At 50.0% G+C, this 19542-nt stretch overlaps 1 protein-coding gene across 2 annotated transcripts in view; it reads left to right on the forward strand.

Moving 5' to 3' along the window:
• TUT4 (terminal uridylyl transferase 4) overlaps positions 1 to 19542 on the forward strand; it is a 1200849-nt gene that overhangs the window by 1141482 nt on the left and 39825 nt on the right. For both annotated transcript variants that reach the window (XM_078670586.1, XM_078670594.1), the window contains exon 31: positions 4460 to 4633. In XM_078670586.1, coding sequence (XP_078526712.1) covers positions 4460 to 4633 — 174 coding nt within the window. The remainder of the gene's footprint in view (positions 1 to 4459; positions 4634 to 19542) is intronic.

The raw sequence follows: 19542 nt of genomic DNA on the forward strand, positions 1-19542 counted from the left end.
CACTCTTTCAGAAGTCTTTCTGTTCCTTCTTTCTTTGGCCCAGCAGGGTTCTGCACTGGGCACTATCAAGGGCCACCTTTCTTCTGTTGCAGCCTTTCTTAGGCTTCCGGATAAGCCCTCTCTATTCAAGTCCCCTGTTGTAAATAGATTCCTCAAAGGCAGTACTCGTATTTTCCCTCGTATTCCCTTTGTAATGCCACAGTGGGACTTGAACCTGGTTCTTACATACTTGATGTGCTCTCCCTTTGAGCCTCTTCACAGCTGTCCTCTTTGTCTGTTAACTTTGAAGACTGCTTTCCTGGTTGCCATCACCTCTGCCAGAGGAGTGAGTGAGCTCCAGGCTCTTTCTTGTAAACCTCCTTTTCTGTCTGTCCATCCGGACAAGGTTGTTCTCAGAACACGTCCATCCTTTCTGCCAAAGGTTGTCACTGCCTTTCACATCGGGCAGACCTTCACTTTGTCCACCTTCTTTCCGTCTTCACCCTTCCAGAGAGGAAGAGAGGCTCCACCATTTGGACCCAAAATGTGCGCTCTCATTTTATCTCAATCGCAAACAACAGTTCCTGGTGGATGACTAGCTCTTTTTTGGTCTTTGTAGGTGCCAAGAAAGGTCGGGCTGTACACAAGCTGACTATCTTCCGAAGGGTCGTCGTGTGTATTAAAGCCTGTTATTCTCTGGCGAAGAACGAGCCTTCGGTGTGGCTGTGCGCCCATTCTACCAGGGAGACGGCCACCACTACTGCATTGGGAGGTGGTGTCCACATACAAGACATCTGTCAGGCAGCTACGTGGGCCTCGTTGTACACTTTTACTAAGCACTATTGCCTGGACAGCCAAGTCTGGAGAGACTGCTTCTTTGGCCGTTCAGTCCTCCGGGACTTCCTGGTGTGATCTTGGTCTGCAGACCCACCACCGGGGTTGGTATTGCTGGGGTATCTATTCTAAGATAAGGAATCTATCAATATGTGTTTCTTTCAGATGAACAAGTTACTTACCTTTGGTAACGATGCATCTGTAAGAAACAGTAGTTAGTGATAGATTCCTTACCGCCCCACCCATCCTCCCCGTTCTGCGAACTGATTTCTAGGGTTATGGTCATCCCTTTCAGGGCCCTAGTCTCAATGCACCAGTGGTCAGTATCTTGCATGGCTCTGCATTCTGGCGTGGAAAGTCGTGTACAGAACTGATGTCAGCACACGATGGTGGCATCTAAGTAGCTGCCGCGACGCCATCTCAGCGACCATGACGCCCACAACGGACACGGAGCCGTACGACACCACCTTCGGACGCACAGGGGTACTGCTTACGAAAACTTTATGGATCTAGTCTGACGCCTGGGGGTAATTCTAAGGTCTTGCAGCTAAAGCAGGGAAGTAGACCAATATTGCAAAATAATTATATGTAATATAATCAGTGAGACTATCAAACGGTTCAAAGTACATCTTGCTAAAGTTGGTAGATGTCTTGTAATATAACTCTTAATTTGTTTTATTGATGCTGTAAAAAAGACCCCAGCAGTTTTTAAAGTTCAGAACAGATGGTATCACGGTTGAGCAGGCACTCCCTGCAAAACCAAGTCATTCCTGCCTCAGAGTGACAAAGTCAGATGTATTGTGATTGGAACCCATTGATATGCAGCATCCCCCTGGAGGCAGGATTGTAAGCTTAAAATAATCAAAAATACATGTTTATTGAAGGATCCTTCCCTCTGAGCAAAGTGTGCGCCTTTCAAGTGACCTGTGGAAATCCCACAACAGGCCCTCGAGTTGAGGTGCCTATACAGGTTTCAGTGAGGTTCACTTCATGCATAACATTTGTAAGGTTGAGAGTTGGTGATGTTTTTGAGGGTTGGAAGTGAATTGTAAGGCACCAGGGCGGTGGGTAGGCGCAGGCCCCGTCCTTGGTGAGGAGGAGGTTCCCCCGGTCAGACTCAGCAGCAGCTTCCCCCAGGAGCGTCCTTTTCATCTCGCCGCTGCTGGCTCCTGCAAACAGCCTCACTCTGTCTGCAGGCATCCACCAGAAACCCCCTCCTGCCTGCCGCCGCCCCAGTCTGCCCTCCCTCGCTCCCTCCCTACAGCTACAGAGACGCATACCTCAAGGCGCAGCAAAACTGTGTTCAGAAACGCAAACTCTCAGGGGCTAGGTTCTTCTCACCCTCTGCCGAGAGTAATTGTAGCGGGGACGGGGGCGTTATTATTTTGGGGCGGTGCTATAATTGTGTAAAAAGAGACTGAGAGCCAAATTCCCTCAACACCTATCCCTTATACACCTACATACTTGTATATCCGACTTACGTATGCGGGCAACCCACTTTTTCAATTTAATTCACTTTATTCTCTGTGCACCGTTTCACGTCGCTAGTATACTATCTCAGACGTTTTGGGGGGTGGGGTACTAGGCAAGATAACTCAGCGAGTTAAGCGCTTGTTGATGACATCTAGTGTAACCTGCAAGTGATAAAGCAAAAGAGGTCTACTCAGCCTTCTAGCAATGTTTTTTGAAGTGCATAGAAGGTACCACTGCAGTATGAAGCGCTATGTGCAAAACTAGTCATTGTGTTTGCACACGTGAAATCAAAGTGAAGGCTCACAAAGGAACCCATAGCCACGTGCAGACTCCATTACCAGTGCCTCAGTATTGAGTGTTATTTTTGGCACGCATTAAATAACGAGATCCTGTGGTATACGATATATTGATATATAATGCCATTTGCGAATTTCCCTATTGAAATGGGGAATAACATTCAGCTACATAACATGTGTATTTGTAAACATAACATGTGACAGCGCTCAAGTAATTACGTTTATTTCAATATGCACCCCGTGTTTACCATCTTTGGGTACTCCAACCACACACTTTAGAATATACCCCCAGATTCATCATTGTCCCGTTTTGCGAGTCCTTAATAGCGATTATTAAGGAATCGCTATTAAGGACTTGCAAAACGGGATTCATGTAGAAATCGCAATTTTATTTGCGATTTCTACAGCTTCCTTATTTGCGATTAGCAAATTGCTAATCGCAAATAAGGATTGACTCCCCTTTAATTCCTATGGGCCTAAAGGCCCATAGGAATGAATGGGGAGTTATTCCTTATTTGCGATTAGCAATTTGCTAATCGCAAATAAGGATGCGATTTCAAGGGTGCCAGGGGTGCCCAAAGGACACCCTGTAGCACCCCTGAAATGTAAATGTAGACTGATGTTGCGCACACACATGTCCAAATGACATGTGTGTGTGTGTAACATCCAACTTAGAAAAATGCACTAAAGTGCATTTTTCTAAGTTTTCGCTATTTACCACGAAGTCAGACTTCGCGGTAAATAGTGGCCAAAAATAGCGAATTCGCAGTTCAGAAATGGATCATGAATTGCATTTAAGGAATCTCTAATTGAGATTCCTTAAATGCGATCGCAATTTGATAAATTACAATTATTTGCGATTTTTCAAATTGCGAGTTCATGACCCATTGATGAATCTCAAATGCCATTTTTGCGGGCGCAAACGGCCGCATTTTGCGATTCGCACCGTTTGCGCTCGCAAAAATGCTTGATGAATCTACCTGATAGTACCTACAACAGTGCGTATATCCGTTCCCAAATGCGAGTCCCGTTGGCTCTTTATAAGACGCCTTAGTCGATTGTTTTTTGATGCATGACCGCCACAAAAATACGAACAAGCAAGCTTCATGAGCATGAACCCCGTTTTTATACATCTTTAAGCATGGATTCACCATTACTACACAACATCATGATATTGTTGAATCATTATGAGGTTCTCTTTGGGGCTTTTTTATAAACCACTTCATTCTAAACGTGTGATAAATACTCAAATTCAAAAAAGGTTTCTACTGTGGTTCCCGCTGACAAAGGCAAATTAAAATGGTACCATCCCTCTTGAACATGCTTTTTGGAGATTTTAAGTTCAAGTACTTTGTTTTTTCGTTCAGCTGGTTAAGACGGGCTGCTGTTGGTATCAGATTTTTCCTACACTTTCTGTACTAGTTTGAAATCACATATAACTATTACATGTGTTAAAAACCCTAAAGTAATGGTTTCATCATAAGGCAAGGGATTAATAAAATTAAAGCCATGGGGTCCAGCTGTCCCTTTGTAGTTGTTTTATTAGCTTTCTTTGCATCCTGTGTTTCCTGTAACCATATGCAAGGATAGACTGTAGATACTCCACGATTTGTATGATATGCATAGTACAGACAGGTGAGGGTGCTGCATCAGATGACATCTTGTTATGTTAAAATTAGCACTTCTCCTGAGTCCAGGGAGTATTCACTTACCATTACACTCTATGAAGGAGCTAGTACTCCTCACACCCAGAACAAAAAACCTTAGTTAGTAGATTTGTTGTATTCCTGTGTAATCTCTAAAGTGTAATTTGCCTGTCACCCTTCACTGTCTGTGGCAACATTCCAATGTGCTTTTTGTTTTCGATTAAAAAATAGATGCAACTTTCCAGGGACAATTTGGCAAAATGAATCCCCCTTCTGTTCCTTGGGAACATGGACCACATGGCCATTATCCTCTTCTCCCAGCTTCGTGGCCTTACAACTTGACTCAGAACTACATGCAGCAGGGCAGTGCTGGCTATCGAGCCAACAAGCCATTGTATTCTCAAGGTACTGAAAATAACATTGTAGAAGATAATTCAACACTAACACATGTTGTTGTTGTCATATTTGTTCAGCAGTTCATCTTTACATATATAAATCAAGATTTGAGCATGATAGTTCAGCCTGGTACAATCAAATAATGTTTGTTTTCAAAAATCACCATTATATAGTGTTGCAAATAAAGCATAGTGAAATAAATGTAGATCAATCATTATATTGATCTATATATAAATATTTATTTTCGTGGCATGTGAAGCTGTAGATAGAACATGCTGTGCATTCTTCTGCCATCTAGTATTGGGCTCAGACATGTACAACTTGTTTTTCTTGGAATGAAGTCTTTTCGAGTCACAGTGACTCCACCTATCAGAGGTATTGCACATGGGCATCTGCTTCATTGTTAGATTGTTTTTTCCCCACAGCTTGCTTCAGACGTGTTGTTGTGAGCACCAGTTCTACGCCATGCAGTGTTCTCACCGAGCCCTCTGATCCGTCCCCACATCGGTTCTACAAAACAATACTGCTTCCGCTTGTTTTCAACCATCTTGTTTTGTTCGACCCTGTGTTGGCTACATACTTCTAGAGCTCCACTGCCCGAATCAAGAATGTCTTTATGGAAAGAACTCCATTTTGAATCTTTCATACTTGCCACTCCAAGTACCTGATATTCGATCTTCATGTTGTTTCCAACCTCGGTTTGTCTTCCGACCACCAAGAAGACTCCTTTTCAGCGTGTCTTGCATTCTGTAACACACAGACTTCATGGAAACGACACGCTCACCGCCGCTGCCTCCATGGCACACAGTCGAGAAGTGGAAGATACTCCAGACATCTTCTGAGAGCGTGAGGAGTCAGATATAGAACAATGAGCTGCTTTGGGCATCAAAATGGAACCAGCCTTCTCACCGGAAGGCGCTGACTCCAAGGCGGATATTAAGGCAGAATAACCTCCACATACTCGGCCGCACCAAAAGATTGCAGTGAGTACTGATGCTCCCCCTAGCCACCACCAAGAGGCGTCGTTCTCAAGCTCGCATTCCTGAGGTATCCTCTGGCCATGGCTGACACCAGCCTTCTGAGACAGACCCAACACCCGTTCCTCATTTGGGACTAAAGTCCACCTCGGCGCCGTATCCGAAGGCGCATCATCTACAACCCTCGGAGCCAAAAGGGGTGTAGCCAAAGATTTTGGTGCTGGGACATCTTGTTCCGACACATTCGGAGCGGAAGAGGGGGTCGAAGCTGAAGTCCAATTTGGCGCCGAAGCCTGCTGACCCAAAGCATTCGGCACTGAGATAGGCCCATACTTGTGGTTCACCATCGAGGCCCCCTTCCACTGCTTCCTCCTCTGCAGCTTCCAAGGACTTTGAGCGGTCGATCCTTCAGTGGCTTTAAGAACATCTGGACGCTCGAAAACAGAGGATACTTGTTCAACTGGGCACTGGAGGATTTTGGCAAAGCCTCCACGGGTGCCAAAGATCCCTATTCCTCATAAGAGAAAGTTGGCTTTTGAACAGTCCATCAACCCACCGACGCCTATCCCTCCCAAGAGGCATAAAAAGTACGACAGAACTACCTCTCTTCTATTTCCTGCAATTCCTTCATCTTCCCTTCCACCTCCTCCTTGTCCTGTACCTCCTGTGTTACCTGTGGAGTTACCTACTCACAATACTCACATTGGGGTTCTTCACACTCTGGGCCAGGGACAGTCCAAACTCCATTATGATTCATATGACCTAATTCATGACCCACAGCGCTCAGACCCTTGGGATGATAATGATATTAAACCCCCTGCAGACACAGATTTGTATCCTGCTAAGCCTTCCCCACTGCATATCATGACGTATTACACAGGGCTGCCATGTTTCACAATGTCGAGCTTCACATGCAGCAAGAAGATGATGATTTCCTTGTGGAAGCCCTCTCCAGATCCTCCAATATCTTCTGATGCTAAAAGAAGTCCTTAAACCAGCCACCGAGATATTTAAAGAGCGAGTCAAGGCAAGAATTATCATGCCTAGGGTAGATAGGAAATATAAAGCCTTCCGTAGTGATCCACCATACATATTTGTGGCCATTCACCGCCTGACTCCCTGGTGGTACATACTGCCAGAGAGCGCGCTAACACCCAGAGCAATGGTGATGCATCCTCTATCCCCTCCCGATCAGGAGAGCTAGAAAATAGATGCTGGGGGAAAGGGTGGCGGCGCAGTCTGCTACTCATTGTCGTATAGTTAACTCCATCCGATTGCTCTTCCGATATGACCACGTCCAGTAGGACCAAATGGCAGATTTGTTAGAACATCTCCCAGACCAGTACCCCAGAAAGTTCAGCAATTAGTGGCAGAGGGAAACATTATCTCGAATGCTAATATTCGATGTGCTTTAGACATCACATGGACAGCCGCATGCAGCATTGATTTCAGCCTTTTTTTGCAGCGTCACACTTGGCTGAGGGTTTTCGGGTTTAAACCAGAAGTGCAACAACACTTACTAAATGTGCCTTTTGATGGTGAGCATCTATTTGGCCCTCAGGTCGATCAGAGGCTCAATAGGCTAGACCTTCAGACACGTAACTACAGCACTTTTAAATATCCCAACCCTCATCAACCTTACGATATGGCTCCTGAGGTCTTAAAATTTGGTTTCCTTAAATTACCAGAAGTGTATGTCTATTTTAAAGGAGGTTAGAAGACCTACTACAAGGACGTGCTACGCAGTCAAATGGAAATGATTTGTGAACTATTGTCTTCCCAAAGACATCAATCCACTCATAGCATCTGTGCAACACATTCTGTTACCTCCTTCACCTGCAGAAGCCTGGACTTGCTATACATCTATTCAGTTACATCTGGCTGGTGTAGCAGCCTATTTACAGATTAGGCAACATATTGCTCTATTCAGAATTCCAGTCATGAAAGCATTCCTGGAAGGCCTCAAATTGATTAGCTCACCGTGGATGCCCCCCTCTTCCGTCTGGAACCTCAACATAGTCCTCAGAAAACTGATAGGCCCCCCTTTTGAACCACTTCACACTCGTCCTCTTCAGTTTCTGAATCCTGGAAAGTGGCATTCCTGGTAGCCATCACATATCGCCGAAGAGTCTGTGAAATACATGCTCTTAACTTAGAAGTACATAAAGAACTAATCCAAAATTCTTGCCTAATGTGGTCTCCAGTTTTTACCTTAACCAAACAATTGGCTGCCAGTCTTCTTTCCACACCAAGAAATGGTAACAGAACACGCTTTGCACACTTTTGATGTCAAAAGAGTGCTAATGTACTATATTGATAGGACAAAACCGTTTTGTAAGAATCAAAGCTTTTTGTTTCTTACTGCAATCCCCATAAAGGATGTGCTATTTATTTCCAGAGCAGGAATAGCACGATTGCTATTCAAGTGTATACAGACCTGTTATACCAAAGCAAAAAGAACACTGCCTGTCCCTACCAGACCACATTCCACTCATGAGAAAGGGCCTTCTTAGGTAATATACCATTGGCTGACATCCTAGCTAGACAACAAGCTAGAGTTGAACAGGCTGTCTTGTGCACACTATTTTAATCTTCTGCAACGTCCTCTGGCTAAGTCACTGTTTTTAGGAGGACTGCTTTACAGTCTGTGCACAGCATATGTAGCTACAACTGCACATGGCAGGAGCGGGAAATGTTACTTGCCTTGCAAGCATCTGTTCACAGGACGTAGCGCTGTAGATTGGCATGCGCCCACCCTCCTTCCAGGTTGCCTGAGATTGTTGCAGAATAGTCTCCTTTCCTTAAGTTAGCTTTTTTTCTATACTTTGCAAGGTCATACTCTCTTGTATTTTATATGCTCCATTTCTAATCTTGTCCTATGTACAGGAAACAACTGACTGACAATGGAGCCAATGCCCATGCGCAATACCACTTATTGGTGGAGTCACTAGGTCCCGTGACTCAAAAATACTTAGAAGAAAAGCTAGTTGTACACATCCGAGCCCAACACTAGATAGTGGAAGAATGCACAGCATGTGAATCTACAGCACTACATGCCTCGCATAGATGCTTACAAGGTAAGTAACGTTTTCCATATATATAAATATATTGCTCCAGTACTGGATCTTTCATAGATTCACATGCTTGAATCATTCCCCGTTGTTGAAGTGGGAGTCGCACGGTACTATGATGAAGCAATGTATATTACTATCATAGACAAAATGGCAATGAAGTATTATAGCCTATCTATGTCCTTTTTAAAAAAGGATCAAACTATAATATTTTGCCAATCAGGTGATAGCATCCTCTAGAACACTCCTGAATCCCTCAGATTTTCTACTGCATGTCGTGTGATGAGAGTTCTGAGATTTGCTTTTTCAAAGGAATTTACTTACAAAAAGCATCACTTTTTCGACTACCTGCATATCCTGAGAGGACACCATGTCCCAACTCCCTTAAAAAAGGAAGTTTCAGATCCTGTAAGTCTTGTGGAAAGAAGAGGCTCCTTTCAGATGACCCACATAAAGAATGCATATATTGACTCTAACCAGAGCATAAGGTGAGAGACTGCAAAATCTGTTGCACCTTTTTTCAGAAGACTCTTAAAGACAGGGAAGGTAGAATTTTGCAATATCTACAAAGGCTAACAAATGCCCATTATCTGAGGAGGATAGTGATCAGTCTTCACAGACTTCACCTTCACTGAAAAAAATTCAAATCTAAGGGGAAAAAATCGCCTCAGAACCACCTTCAAAGGCTATAAAAAATCCAAACATACTACTTCTGGGCACGAAAAGAGGCATCAGGCTATTCCTTCCTCCTCCAAGAAGGGAAAAATTGCCTCAGAAAAGGTTTACTCAAGGTCTACCACTCCTTCCCCGAAAGATGCACTTCTTAAATGTGCTTCACAGTCTGTGCCGTTGACGAAAAAATCCTTGAAATTTTTTCTGAGCTCTGCAGCAACATTCTCGTCGACAACGGCTACCTCGTCAAAGACCTCATCTACAGTGATGACCGCAACATAAACGTTGACCTTTACCACAGCATCATATTCTATGATCATGATCTCGTCGCTGCTGCCATTGACGACGATCATAGCAACTAGAATACTAAAACGCCAGTCCTCGACGGTTCCTTCAACTGCGTTCCTCTCAACTTTTCTTTTCTATTTATTTTTATTGGCATTTATGGGTAACCGGATTACATTTGCATACAAAAGCGTCATTTGTTTCATTTACCATTTACAGACAACGTAGTTCCCCACATAACCTCTTGCTAATTTAACTTGTAGAACAAAATCCAACAGTAACTTCCCTAGCCCCCCACCCTTCCTCCCTTCCCGGTCAGTTCTAATCTAATCATATGATCACCTGCGCTTTTCTTTCATATCTGTTATTGGAATGCCAAACCTTCCTTGACCATATCTCATTATGTCTTGTTCTTTTAGGGGATTCCCCTTCCTGGGCGCTCTTGGGATACCGAATCCTGACTCCTCTGTAGGTCTGTCAACATGGAGGTCCATGCCAGCATGTCCCTCCTCACCCTGTTCATCTCTTCTCACAAATCTCATTCGTACCACTAGTTACCAACATGTTTCTACCCTCAATAATTAGCCTATCTGGTCTGGGGCATTCGTCAGGGCTCAAGGATCCCTACAAAAATCGTCACTAGGCTCAGTTTATCCATCCTGGTAATAGAGGTGCATCACCGAACAACCTATTCACACAAGTGAGTCCTACCTGGGTTTTTTCAAATGATTCTTGTGGAAAACCTATTTGGAGAAGATATTTAGAGAGAAAAATAAAGAAATATGTGTAAGAGGGACGCAGCATAATTTCGGTTACACACTAGCTATATAGCAAGAATAGATATCTTAAATGGCTTCCCAATGCTCACCAATGGTGAGCAACACCCACCACACATGTGCAAAAACAGCACAAACATGCCATTATACATTGCTTCATGTCACTTGATGTGCAAGGTGATAGGAGACTCTATCTCCATATGCAAAATATGAGCGTCTTAATTGACCCCTATGTTACTTAAACCTACTAGGTCAGTTTGTGTCTATTTTTCTTTAATCGTTTAACAATATTATGTATAATAAATGCAAAATACTTTTTTTTAGGTTTAAAGTATTTTATTGCAGCATCAAAAAGTTAAACACAAAACCACACAGGTCAACAATTACAGGCGTCTCGGTGCGAATAAAGCAATCAATTTGCTACAGAGGAGCGCCCTGTGGCTACATTGAGAAAAAGGCCAACAGCATTCCAGGTCGTATGACAGGCGCATCTCCGAGTGAGACATGACCAGAACTCAACTCCCCTGCACCCAACTCCCCTCCTCCCCCCCCCTCATTCCTATCCCCACCCCCCACCCCACGTACTGTGCTAAAAGTGCCCTACGTCGCCAAAGCAGAAGAGCGCCCAGGCCCCCATCATTCCTGTGGTCACTAGCGGGTCAAGTGGACGGAGTCGCCGGAGACGTCAGACGTAGCAGTCTGAGGTACCGGGGACAAGTGATTTCCCTGAATTCGGACTGTAACAAGGTGTGAAAGGGGAGCCACAACTCCTTGAATGTATCCACCTCCCCTGCCGCCACCAGGGACATCTTCTCCATCCTCAAGACATGCCACAACCTGTGCAACCAGCCAACCGCGGTGGGAAGTGTAGTGGTGCGCCAATGAATAAGTATATTCTGGACCGCCGAACCCAATGCAATTGCTATTTGCCTACCCTTTTTGGATTTCAGAGGATACATCAGGTCGTTGGGCAGACCCAGCAGAACATAGGCGGGGAAGCGTGGGAGCTCAATCTCAAAACACCGGTCTATCTCCCCCAGCACCACCTCCCCAATAGGGGTCCAGTAAGGGGCACTCCCATAGGACATGTGTGAGTGTACCGACTTGTCCACATTCTCTCCAACAGGTCTGGGGGATATTATGATTCATTTCATGCAACCGTGCGGGGGTGTAGTACCAGTAGGTGGAAATTTTTGTGAATGTTTCGGTGAGCCCTGTGTGGTATGCGGAGTGTCGTGCCCGGTAAGAAATGCGTTCCCAATCGGTGTGTCCCAGCTGTCTACCAAGTTCCCGTTCCCAGCGTTCACGACCAGGATTATAGATGTGGGTCGGGGGGGGCTGCAGAAGCTTATATAGGTCCGAGATGAGCTTGGCGTCCGAGGAACGCGTCACCAACCAGAGTTCGTAAGGCGTAAGATTCCGATCGGCCATGTCTCGCACCTGCGGTTGAAGCGCCCAGTGACGCACCTGCATGTACCGCAAGCGTTCCGTTTCAGGTAGATCATAATCCCGTCTGAGGTCCTAAAAGGGCGTGGCCCCCTCCGGGCCATACATGTGGAACAGCGCAGAGCAACGAGCCGTGCGCCAGCGCACAAACGCTCCAGGCTCCATACCGGGACCGAAGTCCGGGTTGTCCACTATCGGGGTGAACGGCGACGGAAAGGTAGTAAGCTCGTGTTTGCTGCTCACCGCATCCCAGATCTGCAGTGGGACCCTCGTGACAAAGGAAGCGTATAGGTTGGGCGGGCGGTGGGGCCTACGCAAGAACGGTATCTCCTGTAATGGACGGCCTGCCACCGCCTGGTCCTGGAACAACCAGTGTTTGTCGGACTCCCACCTACTCCATTCCACCAGGTGTCGGAGTTGCGCTGCTTGGAAGTATTTGGTGAGGTCTGGTATGCCCAGGCCACCGGATTCCGGCGCCAGCGTGGAGAGAGCTCTCTTGAGTCTGGGCTTGCGGCCCTGCCAAACAAAGCGAGCGATATCCGCCTGGATCTGTCGGATCCATCCTTTAGGAGGCTGAAGTGGGAGGGCTCGGAAGAGATATAAGACTCGCGGGAGGAGGGTCATTTTCACCGCTGCTATCCTGCCAAGCAGCGACAGCATTCCCTTATCCCACCGGGCGAGTTCTTCCTTGACTTTCCTACCCATAGCCGCGTAGTTGGCCGAAACCATGGCAGGAAGGGAGGGCGCCAGGAGGATGCCCAGATAAGGTACCAAATCCTTAGACCAGGTCAAGGGAAAAAGCCCCTGTAGGTCAGATTTCGTCATGGGAGACAAGGAGATGTCAAGGGCCACCGACTTCCCCAAGTTCATCTTGAAACCTGCTACCCTGGCGAAGCTATCCAATTCAGCGATGCACGCGGGAAGGGAACGACCCGGGTCATCCAGTGTCAGGATTACATCGTCCGCGTAAAGACTGAGAACATGCACGAACCCCCCATCCGGATGCCAGTCACTGCCAGGTTGGTGCGAACCCGCTGGGCGAATGGCTCCATGTAAAGGGCGAATAGAAGCGGTGACAGCGGGCACCCTTGCCGGGTACCCCGCTCTATCATGAAGTTACCAGAACTGCAGCCGTTCACTCGTACCACAGCAGAAGGGGATCTGTAGCAATTGAGTACGAAAGTGCGATACTTCTCCCCCACGCCCATCTTACATAGCACCTTTTCGAGGTACGGCCAGTGCACCCGGTCGAACGCCTTCTCCGCGTCGATGGACAGCAGCATACGTTCACCAGGGAGTCTGGAGGCCTTCTCCAATAAGTGGACCACCCGTTTGGTGAGATCCACTGTCTGCCGGCCAGGAATGAATCCCGCCTGGTCCGGGTCGATAAGCCCCGGCATGTGTAGTGCCAACCGCGCCGCGAGAATCCCCGTATATAGCTTGAGGTCCGTGTTCAGAAGTGAGATCGGTCTATAGGATCCACATTCAGCCCGGTTTTTGCCAGGCTTGGGGATCACCGACACCGTTGCCAGGAGTAAGTCCTGGGGAATGGCCCCAGGCTCCGAGAATGAATTAAAGAGGCGCGTCAGAATCGGCGCCAACTCCTGGCAGAACGTCCTGTAAAAGAGGGGGGTGTAGCCATCGGGTCCCGGGGCTTTCCCCAGTTTGAGGCGAGAAATCGCCGAGATCACCTCCTCGGGTCTAATGTCTCGTTCCAAGTACTGAGCTTGGTCCGGGGCAAGGGAGGGGAGAGTGACCGAGTCCAGATAGTCATCCTCCTCCTGTGCTGATGGGGCCTGCCCCGCGTAGAGGTCTGCGTAGTACCGACGGAACCCGTCCGCGATTTGGTCATCCTCTGTGACCGTCCCCCCACCAGGAACAGATAACTCCTTCACCCGGTGTCTCTGGTGTTGCACGCGAAGTTTGTTCGCAAGAAGGCGGCCGCATCTGTCCCCCCCGGTATAGTACTTGTGCTTCAGGCGTAACGCCGCATACTCCGCCCTGTCCATATCCAGCGCAGACAAGAGTTTCCTGGCGGCCTTGAGTTGACGCCAAACCCTGGGCGCCCCTGTCCTCTGGTGTACCTGTTCCAATTCCCTCACTTTACTTGTAAGCTCCTCCCGCTTCGCCCGGCGCTCCTTGTTCTCCGCTGCGGAGATCGCGATGAACTCGCCCCGAAGCACTACCTTCAGGGCCGCCCATTGCGTCGCCCGGGTGGTGTCCCCGTTATCGTTGTGACGTTGGAATTCAGCCAGGGTGTCACGTATACGCGTGACCACTGATTGCCTGTGGAGCAGCGTGTCCCTAAGGCGCCAAACCCCTCGTGAGAGGGAGACGGGGGGCAGTCTAAAAACGCCCACCACCGGCGCATGGTCCAACAGGGAAAGCACCCCCACTTCAGAGGTCGAGGCCAGCTCACAAACCGGGCCCGACACCAGCAGGTGATCTAGTCTCGCGTAGGATCTATGGGCATGGGAATAATAGGAGTACGTCCTAGACGTGGGGTGGAGCCGCCGCCACAGATCGTGCAGATCAAGGTCTTCCATACGGGACCTAAGTGCTTGCGAGAATTCGCCCGCTTGTGAGCGTCTCTGAGTCGACCTATCCAAGGGTGCATTGAAAACCATATTCAGGTCTCCCCCCAAGACAACATGCCTATCTGGGGTGGTCGTTACCTCCTCTAGGGCCTGAAGCAGAAACCGTTCTTGTCGGTCGTTGGGGCTGTAAATCGTGCCTATAGTGAACACTAGGCCGCCCAATCTAACCCTGTAAGCCAAGAGCCTCCCTCTCTGTTCAGCCACTTTGTGCAGGATCTCCCCCTTGAACCTCCCAGATACGAGAATGGCAACCCCTGCTGTTTTAGACACGTCAGAAGAGAAGAGCTGTGTGGGGAACTTCGGTGTGCGCATCCTATGACAATCTTTGGCCAAGAGGTGAGTTTCCTGTAGGAGACAGATGTCTGCCTGGGCATTATCTAGAAGGGACAGCACAGCCCTGCGCTTGACCGGGTTATTCAGCCCTTTCACATTTAAGGTTAAAATCTTAAGGGCCATCAGGGGAACGTACACAGGTTAAGCAAAGCCAGGCTGGACAGACAGTGCAGGGAAGGCCCCGCAACTAGCAATACAGGCGAGCAGCACTCAGTGAAATCAAGCAATACTATAGCACAGTACGGTCTCCCAGTCCCACCCCTACCCGCTCTAGCAGCAACCCCCCCCGAACTCAGAACTCCCCCCTCCCCAGTCCCGTCCCCCAACACCCGGGACCTTGAACCCCCAACCCCAACTCCCACATCCCCCCCCAACAAACCAAATCTCTGTAACTGCAGGCTGCCCCTCTCTGTGTCCAAGGAGTCCACCAGCCGGTGGTTCCCCAACCCTCCCTTTCCATGCCTCCCATCCCTACCTCCCAACCCTACATTCAACTCCATTGTCCCAGTCCGGTCCCTAGTGGACAAGGCCGTGGAAAGTTTGCAAAGTGGACGTCCAGCCACAACCCACTCCCCCCGTCCCCTCCCGCCCCCGGAACCCTCGCACCTGCGTTAATGATGAGGCTATGTCGATCTCCCCCCGGAGTCTGGTTAGGCCGTTAAGGCCACATTCACGGTTGCCGTCTCTCTGGACACCTCTTGGAGCGCACTGTCCATCCCCGCTCTGATCGTGGTCGGGTCGCGCGGGCTGGGCGGGAGAACGCCGTCTCCGGACCGATCGCCAGCCGTCCCTGGTGTTACGCCGGCGGTCGGGCGTGGGAGGTCTCTCCTTCAGTTGCCGTAAGGCCCAGCACCTCGCAAACATCCTGCAGGGACCGCAGCTGGTGCAATCTCCCGTTCCATCGAAAAATAAGTCTGAAGGGGTGGCCCCAGGAGTATTGCGTGTCATGTTCCCGTAGGAAGTCCGTGGCAAGCTTGAATGATTTGCGCCTCTGCAGAGTGATGGTGGATAAGTCCTGAAAGAGGGCCACCTGTTGTCCTCGAAATGATAGGGGCTGCTTCCTGCGGGCCTCACGAAGGATCCGCTCCTTCAGGGGGAAATCCGGGAGGAAGGCCAGAATGTCCGGCGGAGGCGCCGCGGCTCTGCGGGGTGGGCCCACTCTATGCGCCCTGTCGATCCTCATTGGGAAGTCCCCGGGCTCCCCTAGGATATCACGGAACAGGTCCATCAGATAGGCGGTCACGTCCTCTCCCTCCTCTTTAGATGGGACGCCTCGTACGCGAATGTTATTGCGCCTGGACCTGTTTTCAAGGTCCTCATTATGCGTCTGGAGGTCGATGTGCTGTTCTGTGAGCCGTAGGACCTCCTGTTGTAGGTGGGCAATCTCCTCATCTCTGGAATGGCCGGCCTCCTCCACCGAGGCCACCCTGTCTCCCAACGAGTCGACTTCCCTGCGTAACTCTCGGACCTCTCCAGCCACCTCCTGCTTCAACGCCTGGAAGTCTTCCCTGAGGGTGCCAAACAACGTCTCCAGAAAGGAGCTGGTCACAGGGGGCTCCCCGCACCCCGTGAGCTCGACGGGGGACCAGTGCCCGGCTGACCCCTGTCCTGGCGAGGGGTCCCACGGTTCAACATCTCCGGAAGGGTGCGTTCCCCCTTCTTACCCCCCTTGGAGCCCGACATTTGCGGCGCCTGGGCGTGCAGCGGCTCCAATGGCGCCGCCGGAGGTCTGAGTGGTAGGGCAGGTGGCGCCCAGGGTCTTCTACTGCCGCGTCGCCGCTGTGATAGGGGGTCCCTGGCAGACGTGGGCGGTGGGTCCCGGGCCTCCGGCTGTTCTCCGGGACTCCGTCACTTCTCCAAGGCCGATCGTCGCTCAGCGAAGGCTGCCAGCTCAGCGACGGGCCCAGTGCGCCCAGCGGGGCTTTTGGCAGCGGCGGGCCCCCTCCACTTGGCCTGTGCCTCAGCAGCACGTGCGCTATGCTCCTCAACACCAGCCAATCCGACACTCAACGTCAGGCCCGGAACCCTAGAGCCCCTTCTTCCGTCGATCGCCCCAGGAGTTCACTGCTACACAATCGCCGGCGAGGCCATGCCCAAGGTCAGCGCGCCGCTTCACCAACTGCTACTGTGGAACCTGCTATGCCTCCAATGTCCGCTCACTCTTGGGGAGCCTTTCCCTGCTCAGTCACCGCACCCAGGGGCCACTTCCCCCTCTCGGACAGGCGCTACAGGCCAGGCGCCGCAGCAGCCCCCAGATCTCTCCGGTGTGGTGCGCTGTGGGCTCCGCTCTGCAGTGTCTCTGGAGCTCCGTGTCACCGCACTCCCCTCCAGCTCTCTCCTCACCTCCTCGTGTCCAGGGCCCCGCTCCGTCTCTGCACTGTTCCGAATTTCGGGCACTCACCGCTCCAGCCCCCGAGCACACTGCGCAAGCCGCCCTGGATCACCCTCGCCGAGACTCGTCACCTCTCCAGTGCCGCCTCGCCTCCTGCGTGCTCCACTCTGCCTCCATGCAGTCCGCGGGGGCAATTGCCACCGCACCTGGGCCCCCGGCTCGGCTCCACACCCCACTTGCTGCCTCCTCACCTCTTCCGAGTGACCTGGGGGGGAGGGGGGGGGGCCCGCTCCGTCTTCGCCCGGTCTGCAGCTCTCCCGGCCTCCCTGGCACCGCGCTCCGGGTGCGCTGGTATGGGCACTGCAGCGGGGGCCACAGGCGGGCTCACTGGTCTGCAGGCACCGCTGCTGCGCCGAGTTCTTCACCGCCGCCGGAGCCGCCCCTCCGCAGTTCCGATCACTGCCGCCTTCCGGCTAGGCCACAGCCGCGGCCTCAATTAGCCGAGGGGCGGGCTCAGGGGCAGGCAGTCATTAGGGTTGGCGCCGTCTTCGGGGCTCCGCTCCTCCTTCACCGGACTCCAGCGCTTGTCTCGCCGGGTCACCGACCCTATGTGCACCGGCTCTCAGGCTGGACCCTGGGGGCGCCAGGCGCCGCGACACCAGTAGCCGTGCTACAGCTCCGGCCCGCTGCCCTGCAGCACTTCGGGGCTCTGAGGCCGCCTACACCGCACCCGGCTCCGACAGTAACGGCGAGTCCGGACCCCTGTCCAGCGGCGACCGGAAGCTCCCCCAGTCAGCTCCGCCACCTCAGGTAGGCAGGGGGGGGGAGAAATTGCTCAATTTAGGGGTTTCGGGCCTGGCCGGGAGCGGGAGCTCGGGAAGGACACGTCTTCCTACTCCTCCATCTTGGCCATGCCCCCAAAAATACTTTTTTTTAAACTACATCTTAGCCTAGACTTTAGGGGATACCGGTAGGCTAGTCGCACTCTGATTTTGAAATAAAAAATGAGGGAGGAAAGCAGTTTTTCAGGGAGAAAAAAGTAGCAAGGGCTTACACAGGCTAGTTGTAGCCAACAAATACTTCTGCAAATGGGGGTACAGCCTTTCGGCTTGGCTTGTACACTCAGTCTTCCTTGTAATTTCTCATTTGTAACATATGTTGAGGTCATACCAAAGTAAGGGGCCATCCCCCACATGAGAGTGTTAGTTCTCAGCATCTTGCATCTATGGAGTCGGACAGTTCATTCCCGCCAAGGGAACCTCAAAGGAGTGTAAGGGAAAGGTATATGTTCTACTGGTACGAAGAGCTATACTGTTACTATAGTATCCCAAACCTGCACAACGTTTTTGAAAACAATCGGGTATTCTTTTGTTTTCATGAAGGACTAAAGTTATTAGCTTTTCTGTGCAGTCACGAGGTCCTCAATATTGATCAAAAACCTTGGTTTTTCCAAATGTTACCATACATACAAAGTATTTGGGCAAAGAACAACCTCAGAAGGGCTGCTATTAGCATGCCGACATACATCTGAGCACTATCACTCTGGTGCTCCACTCGCATGCAAACATACATTGCTCACAGACAAAATGAGAAGTGAATCCCCCTCCAGGCCTCAACCACTCCTACTTACTGCAGCAAAAGGTTCACCACTCCAATTAACCTAAACGTTTCCGCTCCGTGCTGCTGGTATGCTGAGCTGGGAGCGCAAGCTCATTTTGAAATTTTCCAAGATAACTAGACATTTCTGCAGATGCGCATGATGTTAGACGCAGTCCCGACGTAAGCGATCACCAGACGTGTGACTTCAGCATGCGCATGTGTGGTGATGAGAAATGTAATCCTCTCCTGCATTTCTATGTATTAGAAGGGAATTCTCTGATTATTTCGTGATTTTTAAGGAAAATCCCTAGTTTTTCTGCTGTGACATGCTCCCCTCTCCCTGAGCCCTGTATCTGAAAGAGACATGTTAGTGATAGATTCCTTACGTTAGAATATCCCCAGTCGTCAGACTGGATCTGGAAAGTTTTTCATCAGCAGTACCCCTGCGCATCTGTAGGTGTAGTTGTGCTGCTCGGCGTCCGTCACTGGCGTAGTAAGCGCCAAGATCACGTCACGGAGACTACTTAGGCGCCACCCAAGCGCGCTGACGTCAGTTCTTTCTTTTTCCGCACCAGCAAGCGCAGATCCGGTTAGAGCACATACCCTAGTCACTTTTTGACTAACTTTATTTAAACTTTTGTCTCTACTTCTTTTTGAGTCTTTGACACCTGGTGCCACTTAGGGATGCTTGGGTTTAAATCCTGTGGGGCCTGCCGTCGTAGGATGTTGGTGGCTGTATTGCCTTGCCCACTTGTGTAATCTGAACTTACGCACACTATACTTACTTACACAGAAACTCCAACACTCCTCTGGAGGTAAAATGAGCTTTG

This window comes from Lissotriton helveticus, chromosome 1_2 (assembly GCF_964261635.1).
Source record: "Lissotriton helveticus chromosome 1_2, aLisHel1.1, whole genome shotgun sequence".
In the NCBI taxonomy this organism is placed as follows: domain Eukaryota; kingdom Metazoa; phylum Chordata; class Amphibia; order Caudata; family Salamandridae; genus Lissotriton; species Lissotriton helveticus.